This window comes from Gavialis gangeticus, unplaced genomic scaffold (assembly GCF_001723915.1).
Source record: "Gavialis gangeticus isolate Ggan-Ray unplaced genomic scaffold, GavGan_comp1, whole genome shotgun sequence".
In the NCBI taxonomy this organism is placed as follows: domain Eukaryota; kingdom Metazoa; phylum Chordata; order Crocodylia; family Gavialidae; genus Gavialis; species Gavialis gangeticus.
In genome coordinates, this window is record NW_017729015.1 from 18,702,212 (window position 1) to 18,713,403 (window position 11,192).

At 48.8% G+C, this 11,192-nt stretch overlaps 1 protein-coding gene across 2 annotated transcripts in view; it reads right to left on the reverse strand.

Annotated features, from left to right (window-relative positions):
* SLC9A1 (solute carrier family 9 member A1) overlaps positions 1-10,926 on the reverse strand; it is a 56,404-nt gene extending 45,478 nt beyond the window's left edge. Inside the window, exons 1-2 of one of the 2 annotated variants that reach the window (XM_019512495.1) lie at positions 10,829-10,926; positions 10,161-10,669 (exon numbers count right to left, since the gene is read on the reverse strand). In XM_019512495.1, the coding sequence (XP_019368040.1) occupies positions 10,161-10,530 (370 nt within the window). In that variant the 5' untranslated portion in view covers positions 10,531-10,669; positions 10,829-10,926. Of the gene's footprint in view, positions 1-10,160; positions 10,670-10,752 lie in introns of both variants that reach the window. The other variant, XM_019512494.1, reaches the window with a different exon arrangement.
* Between the last annotated feature and the right edge of the window lie 266 nt (positions 10,927-11,192).

Consider the following 11,192-nt stretch of genomic DNA (forward strand, 5'->3'; position numbering starts at 1 on the left):
TCCAACCCTACTTCTATGATTCTATGATTTTATGAACCAGAATAGTGATCCGAAACTTTGCACAGCCCTACTAAGCAGCTCTCCAAAAATAGCACGGTAGGCAAAGAAAACAGTCTACATTTGGCCAATGTCTACTTTATAGCTAACATTTCTGGGCTCCCTCAAGGGTTGCATTTGGTGACTCTGGTGCTACGCAAATGGGATTTGGTGATGGCCTCTACCCACCCCACCCCACTCTCTAAAATCAAAAGCAGCAGACTCAGGCTCACGGAGATCAGAATACATTGCTGGAAGCCAGGGGGGCAACGGCAAGGAGTGGAGAAAGGGAAGAAATAGATTTACACCGCTGCACTTAGAGCAAAGCACGTCCTCAGCTCAGCAAACCTACCTTCTCACAGCATATTCCTGATGGGCTTTGGTTTTTATTTGAACAAATTAAGCCTCAGGGAGCAAGCGAATCAAATGTTTACATGACGGCTGCAGTAATTCATTCCTCGTTATCATTTTGCTTCTAAAGTTTCCTCCCTCAATGCCAACAAGACATTTATGTAGCGGTCAGGCTAGATGGCCTGGGAAGACTCAGGACTTCCTGCATCACTGCCAGAATTTCAGAGGAACTATCCTACGGAGAAGTGTGATGTCTCAAAGCAGGAGAGGGTTCTGGGAGGAAGGAATAGGTTACACTGGTTTTCAAACGCTGCTCGCTGCATTTCTGCATTACTTAAAGTGGGGCCTGTTAAAAATGCTGTATCCTCAATATGCCAGACTGGGTTTTGAGTTGTGACCCAGTGAGGATGGTATTCTCTCCCCCACTCTCTTGGTTGTACTTCTCCTCTGCTCACTTCTCCATTTGATCAGTCCTCCAGACCCTGACTCATCACATGCAGAGATACTCCCTGGTTCTCATGCTGAGGTTAACCTGCTAGGGAAGGCAGTTCAAGGGCCTTTGATGATCAGAGGTCTGGCTGTCAGCAGGATCTCTGAACTGATTCACAGTTTTTTAATGTCACCTGAGAACATGATGGGCACCTGGTTCACTCTCCTGCAAAATGCAAGCCGAAGAATCTCACCCAACAACTTCTGCATCTAGCCCATAACCCGTATTTGAGCGGTGGCCCGCCTAAAGATGCTCAACCTTGGACTAACAAACTGCAGGTGATGGAAAAGTCACTTCACCTTTGAGAAGTGACCTGCAGGTTATCTACCTTTGCGGCAGCTCTGCTTTGGATTTAGTGAGCATGTAGGACATCATAGGTTAACACCTGCATATTGAATTTCACCCACTTAATGTAGATCCAGTGCAGATCCCTGGGCACCAGCACTGGACCCTTGGCCTGAAGACTCGACTTAATAGAGGAGGCCGAAACTGCAATAGCTTTAGTTTTGGGGTCTCAAAGCACAGCCTTTCAGAGACCCAAAGCAATCCAAGCTTGAGGGGAAATGAGCAGGAACAAACGTGCCCTAGACAAAAGTTAAAGCCACAGTGTGACTGTATTTCACTTGTAGTGGGTATCAGGGCTTAGCAAGGAGAGCTCTCCTGGTCTGCAGACACCCACCTCTTGCACACGCAAGCTCACATTCTTCCCTACTCCATAAACATCCTGCATTTCCTGTCTGAAACCTTTCACTGCCCAAGCTCTAATTAATTTAAAGGTTTCTTTGCTTCCCTGGAGATCCCCGTGGACTCTCCCCCCCTCTGTTCCAACGCCAGCAGTGCACAGACCAGCGAGAGAGGAAATGTCATGGACAACATCTCTCAACATTCCCCCAAGGTGTAAAAATAAAAGGCAAGAGGGAAATCATAGTGTGCAGGGGAATTATTCACAGATAAAGGAGTGAGAAAGACCAATACATCCGCTTTGGAAGAGACTGTTTAACTTAATTATAATAATAATTTGCACTTAGACAGCACCAGCCCTGTCAAAATCTCAAAACCCTTTGCTAATAGGCGTTAATTCAGCTTCATCTCTCATGCAAAATAGGCACTATCTCCACAGCACAGATGGAAAAACCAGCGCAGAGAGTCTCCTGGGGTCACAGAAAACCAAGGCATCAGGGCACCTAGGCACCAAGGGATCTCAAAGTGAACCAGGTCTGGGTGTTTCTGCCAAAGTGCCCACAGCAGCTGCTGAACTGCTAAGAAAAGGATCATTTATGAAGTCCAACTGAGAGCTGCACTGAATCTTTCACAATCCCCCTCCCTTGGTAGGGAAGTCTTGCTAGGGCAAGAAAGTCCTGCTAGGGCACAGAACGGTTTGTGGTTTCTCACCATCTTTCTATTAAGTCAAGAGTGATTACAATGCTGATTGCTTTTCATACACATCATAGGACTCGCTCTGTGCACCAGAGACCTCCACACAGTTGAAGAGCAGAGGAAGAATGGGAGAAAGAGATAAACTTCCTGCTTAAAAAAAGGAAGTTGTGCCAATATTTTCCCAGGGCTCTTGCTCCTTGCCACCAGCCATCTGCAAATTGCTTCTGCATGTTAAGGTACAGCTGTGAGGGTTATTCCCTGGTCAGCTCTCTGCTTCCTTTCTGAGCAGCATCATTGATTGCCCTGAGAAGCCCCAGCTACCGTTAAGCACTGCAAAGGCACAGTTGCAAAGAGCTCACAGCCTCCATAGACAAGATGCCAGGCCTGGAGCGAACCTGGCAGGGTACCAGTGGCAGAGCTGAAGACCATTATCCCAGATTCTGAACTCCCAGGTTTCTAGTGGCTAGACAACAGGGGTTTTTTTAGCTGCAAAATTGGCTAAACCAATATTCAGTAGGCACCGGCTTCCCTTAGAGCCTGGCTGGACGTGCAGGACTGAGGGAGCGCAGCATGGATGTAGTCAATTGAGTACAACATGCCAAGTCACAACAGCGAATGCCACGTGATTCCATTGTTTCCTTATCACTGTCCCATTGATGCACATGCCAGCCGTAACAGCTGGAGCAACCCCTTGCATTTAACCAAGGGAAATTCGTCTAGGACCAGGACTGATTGTTTAACAACCCCATGTTACGAACATGATCATCCAGCCCAGTCTGAAAGGAGCATGCTGGTCACCGCACGCTCTCCTTGGATGATTGCTTTCGGCATCCAGTAGACGGAAAATGCTGCCCTACTCCCTCCTGGCCTATGCTCTGCCAGCTCAGCGGGCCTCACATTGTCCCAGGTCTCCTCCTCCTATGCCTGGAATGACCCCCCCCCGCCATCCTGTACACTATGTGATCCTGAGTCATCTCATTCATGGGGCTCTCCACTCCACCCCACCCGCTTGGCTTCCTCTACACATAGCTGTTGGACATCTGCAATCGCGCTCACTGCCATCATCTCCAAAACAAGGCTGCTCTCTACAAACCCATCCCATATTGGTAGAGCTGCTCCGGAAACAGTGCTGCCCATCTCGGTGCTTCTTCTATTAGTCACGGGCTGAATTTTGGAAAGACTCACGTTCCATTTTCAAGACAGCGATGTGAGTAGATAGGAGCTGAAGGGTAAGGTTTTCAACCATTGCTAGGGGGCTTAGACATCAAAAGCCCCTTTATAGTCAAGGGGGCCCTGGCTCCAAAACCACCTGGGAACCTTTGAAAATCCTATCCATAATCAGAGGAACCAACAATACATGCATAGGACCAAAAGATCCCCCTGATCCTCTACTGCAGCACCCGTCCTCCCAGAACTCTCCTCTGCTGTCCTCTGTCTACTTCAGATTGCTGGGACCTCCTTTCTTATGCCTTTACTGCTGAGACATTTCATAGCTTTCATAGACATTAGGGCTGGACATTCAGAATGCAGGTCCCAAGCCACATGCAGATCTTCACTTTATCACTCATGCATCTTTGCAGAAGGAGGTTTTATCTGTTTGTTTACTGAATACGTTGGGTCCATCCTTCCTATAGCCACAAATAGTTTAAATATATACATTTCATAAAACAGCGTGTTAGTAATAGTTGGCCGTTTAGTTGCAATTATGTCAAACATGTTGCTATGTAGATTCACTGATGGGCATATATGTAGCTGCAGCTCTTTGGTTAATGTTGACTGGTTGTGTGGGTCCTGAACTGGTCACTGCTCCACAGCACAAGAGGTAAAGACCCCTGAATATTTCACTACAGAATCAAACCCCATCAAAGAAAGCTGCTTGCTCGAGTTATAACTTCTGGGATACAGCAGCACAGGATTTCTGTAATAGCTCTTGCCTTGCACACTGTAAAAGGGCCCAAGAAGCCTCACCCAAACATCCTGAATGCCAATGCAGCACGATATTATCCAGGACGCAGGGCTCTGCATGTCTGTACTGAACAGGAGGAGAGCTTGCAAAGCAGTAATCTGCCCAGTAATCACGTCAGATCCCCTTACAGCTAATCTCACAATTATACAGATATTTATTTAAGTATTGGTTGCTGTCTGCTGCCCTGAGAGACGGTTGGCTGTAGTGGGTGATGTATACCAGACAGCCCCATTTAGACGGCCCGGACCCAGACATTCAAAAAGACCAAATTCTGCAAAGAAAAACCAGCAATGACTCAGTAATTATAACAGGCTCCAACTAAAGAGAAGCGCTGCATCAGCTGGTGATTTAGTGTCTCACACTACAGAAAGAGAGGTAGAGCAAAAAAGGTTACCCGCTAATAGGTACAGTCTCCAAGGAACCCTTTACACAGGGGAGGCAGGGACCATAGCCTAATTCTCCCCAATCTAAGCCTTAGTGTAGGCATGAAATGCATTCATGCCTGCTGCTGTGTAGAGCTGCAAGGTGACTGGGACAAAGTTGCTCCCAGGAGTAGAAGCAAGAATGCTTTACAAATCACATCCAAAGCATCATTCAAAGCCAGACAGAAGGTGTAGGGAGAAAGGCTTTGCCATGCCCCTGAACAGCTCCCAACACAGGGAAGAACAACATCTCATGCCCCTTTAAAATTTAGCTCCAGGAATGTGCTTTCTGGACAGAGAAGCGGAGCACCCCAGCATAGTATCTTCATCTTCAGACAGGTAAAATGAGGCACACAGGGAAAACATCTTGCCCAAGGCCACCACAGCAGGCCTGTGGCCATGATGAGAATCCTGCCTGCCGGTCCATTAGCCACCACGTGACACTCAAGTTACATCACCACAGCTACTATTACAGCAATTCGGTATTTAAGCCATTATTTGCATTTCTTACTCATTTTTTCCAATTCCACTGAAATGGAAAATAAAGTTGGTCTGAATTGCATGCATGTCTCCTAGAGCCATTTGAATCAAAAGGTCAGCTCCCTCTCTCTTGTCTGGAGCTCTGAAATCGGAGGTGACTATGATCCTACCAACCAATTTTTCGTGGACAAAGCTAGCTAACAGTCCCAGGGCTGTTTACAGTAAAATGAGTGAGGAGAGGCTCAAAAGGGTGAGTAAGGGCAAGGTGAATTCATTCCTTTCTTCTGAAAAGACGCGTCAGAAATGATCTTAAAGTTTTACCTGAAATGCTCTCCCAGAGCATCAAGTCTGGGCCAAAACCCAAGGGCATGATGAGTCTTGGCTTCCCATGCAGGACAGAATTGCTCTACAGATGCCTTATTAACGATATCTTCTCATAAGCTGGTGGTGACCAAGGGCTCATCTACACACTTCAATTGGCTGCTAAGAAAATGTCGAGGTAATACTCTAGATCCAAACCAGGCCTCAGTATTAACCAGTTAAGCGAGATCCATGCTGAACACATTCATGGTACACGACTAATTGCACGTTTGCTCTGTCTAGATGGACAAAGCCAAAGTGTGTAACATCTCCCCTGCACACAGCAGGTAGGACTCCAGAAAAGGTGTCAAGCCGCATCCACTCCCCACTCCCACTGTCTTTCAGGGAAAGCTCTGCCTCAAAACACCACTATTATTAAACAGGAGGAGGTAGCATTATTCTCAGCCTCCGGTGCTGTGTCTTGGTAAAACAGAAATAATCCCAGTCTGACTGCGGTGATCAATCACCCAGTTCAATCACCATCTCAGGTGATCAGGCAACCTGATCTAGTGGAGTAAACCCAGGACTGAAAGCCAGGAATTCCTGAATTGTAATCTGTCAGGTGTCCAGGTTGTAGCCGTATCGGTCTAGAGGCAAAAGGAATCAGAACTCACGGTAGAGGCGGTATCTTTTAATAGACCAACTAGACCTTTGCAAAAAAATGTCTTTAATTGCAAGCTTTCAGGCACAAGCACCCTTCTTCAGGCATGGGAGAAAAGACTGTAATCTGAACTGTAATCTGTCACCGATTCTCTGTCCAGCTGTAGACAAATCACTTAACTTGTTTGCACCACTTTTTGTTTCTGTAAAACAGCAGTAATATTTTTACCCACCACCATTGGTTTAAAATGATCTCTGCACAAGCCTTTGACAATAGATTGCAATTCACTATTCCCCCAATGCCTCTATTTCATATTAGGCCTTGGGGAGAGCAAGCAGATAAAAGGACAAAGTCTCTCCGATTCTCAGGACCTGAAATTTGTACCTGCCCAATCCTGCCACTCTAATGCCCTGTTCTGTCCAGCACCCACAGCCAGAAACTCCCCACATCTACAAAGACAGAGAATTACACAACTTGCACAATTCCAGCTGCTGGGGTGTGGGCTTCTGCCACACAGTCAGACTTGGCGGCAATCTAACAAGTCCCATAATCAGGTGCCCAGAAAACAGCAAGCTTTGTTACCCAGAGTCACTGGAAAGGCAGTTGGGTACACAGTTAAATCAAAGGTGTAGGGAGTCCAGTAGGAAGCTACGAGGCTAGCAGATGACACACAAGCAAGGGGAACTATCCCTGTTGCTCTGAAGCAGCGCAAAACCCCCAGAAAACAAGGCCAAGGAGGATGTACCATCACCGCTCTACTGCCAAAATTTCAGTGGGAGTAAGGTTGTGTAGGGTGCAATAACGTTGTGTACGGTGTGGTATGTGCCTGGACTCCTACCACTCCACCAAATACTTCTATGCCACCTCCAGCAAATCCACACACAGCCTTGAAAAGATGCAAGTCTCTTCCCCCTAAACATGTGCCCCAGATACCCAGACTCCTTGTGATGCGTGACAAGTCCCAGGCTGAAAACTGCCCTCAAAACAGCTCAACCCGATGCGGCTTTCTGCAAGACGTACTCAGCATCACAGTCCTGAACAGATGCTCTAAATCACTGACAAATGGAAATGTTCCCGGGAGGGGGAAGCCAGCAAACTTCTTAGAAATGAGATCCTCCAGCCTCGTTCCCTGCTTCTTCCTCCTCCTCGCACACTAAACTTCCGTACAGGGTGTTTCTGTTCCCCAGGCTGGCATTTTCCCACCCAGTTTCATAACCAGCTCAAAGCATGCCTTGAGACATAGTAGGGCTTGAAACCGGTGCTGCTTGGAGAACAGCCAGAATCACCAGCATCTCCTCCCTCCAACAGCTTCAGTGCAGATCTCGCCAATTTAATCAGCCCTTACTCTCTGATGTAAGGATGCCTGTAGATGCCATGCACTAACTGCATGTACAAAATCAGCTAGTACAAGTTACTTAACACACAGGGTGGGTGTCAGCTGGTGGGAAACTTTTTGGCTACAGGCAGGAAAGCAATCTTGGGTCTTTCTTACGTGGCACCTTTTTTTTTTTTTGGAGATGGGGGGGGCAGAACCCAGGAGTCCCAATTCTCAGCACCCTCCTGGAATCACTAACTCTCACACAGACGAAAGGGATGTCTTTTGGGCCTAAGCGTTAAAGCTTGTTCTGCTATGATTCAAATAAAAAATGGAGAGGCTCAAGGAAGGGTATTGAAAGTTGTCTCTATCCATGTGCAGACTAGGTTAAAAGTGGTACCTTTTATTAGACTAACTAAATAGTCGGAAAAAATTGTTCTTTGCAAGCTTTTGGGCACAGGCACCCTTCTTCAGGTATAGGGAGAGACTCTGTATCCATGTGAGCATTCCCATTCATACCGGCTTGTGCAGGGATAGCACCTTTCTGTCCTAACTCTGAATTATGAGTCCAAGTCTGGAGGTCTGTTAGACTAAAATTGAGACAAGGCAGTTTCTGACAGCAGGCAAAGGCAGCCTGGAGATTTCTCAGAGCAAACACCGAGCTTTCCTTTCACCTCCGAGACTGACTGCAGAGCCTGGCATACGATTTCAATCAGCAAGTGAGAGCACTCCATTGGAGAGAGATTGATTTGTGGTAGATTTAAAATATTTAACAGGGAAAGCCGGGAATAAAAATCAAGGAAATGCAGATCTCTCCACCCCACAACAGGAAGAGGCAGCTGGTTCAGCCGCACTCTTGGCTTTACGACAGACCATAAACAGAGATGTCACCAATTGGAGAGCGGCCACTTTGACCACTATGCCGAGGGCCAGAAGGTAATTGTGACATCCTAGGTGTCCGAGAGAGCTAGGAGCACTTTTGCAGAACACACGTTTGATATGGTATCTCATCCTAGTCTCATAAACAAACTGAGTGGCTGTGACATAGATGATTACATGGCCAAGTGGCTGGCAAATTGACTTAAGGGTCGCACCCCGAGAGTGGTGGTGGACAGGTCGTTATCAACTTGGAAAGATGTGGGCAGTGAGGTCCCCCAAGGCTTGGTCCTTGGAACCGTGCTATTCATTGTCTTCATCAGCAACTTGGATGAGGGCATGGAGAGCACTCTGTCCAAATTTGCAGATGACAAAATTATGGGGTACAGTAAACACACTAGTGGGAAGGGATTGAATCCAGGCAGACCTGGACAGATTGGAAAAGTGGGCAGAAAAGGATAGGATGCAGCTCAACAAAGACAAGCGCAAAGTGCTGCATCTAGGGAGAAGGAATCACCAATGCACCTATAGGCTAGGGGATGACCTTCTCAGCAGCACAGTGGCAGAAAGGGATCTTGGAGTCATAGCTGACTCCAAGTTGAATATGTGACAAAGTAATCAGTAAAGCCAACTGCACTCTATCATGCATTAGCAGGTGCATCATGAACAGGTCCAGGGAGATACTTCCCCTCTATGTGGCACTGGTCAGGCCACAGTTGGAGTACTGAGTCCAGTTCTGGGAGCCAAACTTCAAAAGGGATGTGGATAACCTTGAGAGGGTCCAGAGGAGGGCCACTTGTATGGTTAGAGGCCTGCAGGTAAGGCCCTACAAGGAGAGACTGAGGGACCTGGAACTCTTCAGCCTTCACAAGAGAAGGCTGAGAGGTGATCTTGTGGCCATTTACAAATCCACTGGGGGGAGCAGCAAGAAATAGGAGATGCTCTGTTTACCAGGGCACCCCTTGGAATAACTAGGAACAATGGCCACAAACTGACAGAGAGCATATTTAGGTTGGGCATCAGGAAGAACTTCTTTACAGTAAGGGTTGCCAGAATCTGCATTGGGCTTCCAAAGGAGGTGGTGTTCTCCCCTACCTTGGGAGTCTAAGAGGAAACTGGACAAGCACCTGGCTGGGGTCATTTGACCCCAGCGCTCTTTCCTGCCCAGGACAGGGGATCAGACTCAATGATCTATTAAGGTCCCTTCTAACCCTAACAACTATGAAACTCAGTTGGTATTGATCCAGCCACAGGAGGAATTCTGGGGGAAGCCGGTGGTGAAAGCTCAGCAACACCAGTGCCTCTTTGGGTTGGGCAGTGCTGCGAGGTGTCTATCTGGGTACTTAAATGGCCCTCCTGCCTGTAGCACCTCTCAGCATCTCATGATTCTTAGTGCATTTAACCTCACATCACCTCTGTCAGATAGGGAAATGTTACCCTCCTGATCCAACAGATAAGGAATTCAGGCATGGAGAAATTAAGTGACTTGACTAGGATTACAGAGAAAGTCAGTGGAGGAATGAGGAACTGACCTGACTTCTCCAAGCTTAAGCTAGTGCCTTAACTACTCCCCTTCTGGTTATGGAAAGGAACAGAAGATCTTAATATCAGATCCGTACAGAACCAGCATCAACAAGATGGTGATAGCTGGCACTTCTAGAGCATCCTTCTTCCCAAGACCTATAAAAGCTTCCCGAACAGGCACACAGCCATACAGCAAGCAGCTTTGCATTTTAAATCACCCCATTTTACAGACTGGCAAACACTGGAAGGCTGAGAAACATGCCCAAGGTCACAGAGACAATCGGGAGGAGACGACAGGAGCTCAGGCCCTGATATAAGTGCCACCCGGCTGCCCCTACCCCAGAAGAACCGCACCAACCTACCCAGTTTCATGAGGCAGGCCAAGAGTATCCAGAGCGAGATCTCAAAGGGGATCCGGATGCGGGCATAGTCAATGCCCAGGACGGGGAAAGCTTTCTCAGGCTTGCTGTGCCCATTGCCTGTGTGGTTACTGGAGTGCTTGCTCAGAGGGTGAATCTCCTCTGAGATGCCAGGAGGGGCAGACGTGAAGTCCCCTGGCTCGTTGTCCCGGACCACTGCTGGGTAGTGGTGGGGTGCCTCCGAGGCCAGCATAGGGTTTGGCTGCAAGCCATGGCTGTGAAGCAAAGGCAGGAGCCCCAGCAGGGCTGCCACCATGAACACGCTGGGCAGCTTGTGGAGGGTCGGGACCCCCAGGCAGCCTGTCGCCCGCATCTTCCCTTGGTCCTTGCACAGCGCCTGTTCGGTGCCTCACCGGTAGCCGGTCCCAGAAAGCCGCATGGGGAAAGTGCTGCCAAGGGCACGGAGAGGGGCAAGAAGGGGCCAGCACCGCCCAGCCCAGCTCCAGCCTTCCCTGCAGAGAGGAGGGAGAGAGAGATTAAAGACTGCCACTCCAGAGTCCCCCACTGCTGCCGGCCACTCCAGAGCCCCCAATACCGCCGGCTGCTCCAGGCGGGGGCAGTGTGAGCAGGGAGCCCTGCAAAGGCAAATGCAATGCAAAACACACACTGACCCGGGAGGAAGCAGAAGCAGCAGAATCAGCCCAGGCAGGGGAGGGAGGAGCAAGCAGCTGAGGCTGCAAGACCGCCCCTAGCAGAGGCTGGGTCCTTGGAGAAGGGAGGGAGCCCAAAACAAGGAGAGAAGAGTGGCAGCAGAGGCCCAGCTGTACCTGCAGCAGCACCCACTGGCTGGGAGCACCATTACACAGGCCGCAGCTTGTAGCGTCCCCCCATGCCTCTGCCCTGGTGCCTGGGGAGAGCTCCACTGCCAAAATGCAGCTGCCTCTGGGGAGCAGCCCCCTGGCAGCGTGCAGGAACACAGGGTGGAGGGGGATGAGCTGTGCGTGGCAGGAGAGCAGCCCCTACTCCAGCCTCAGG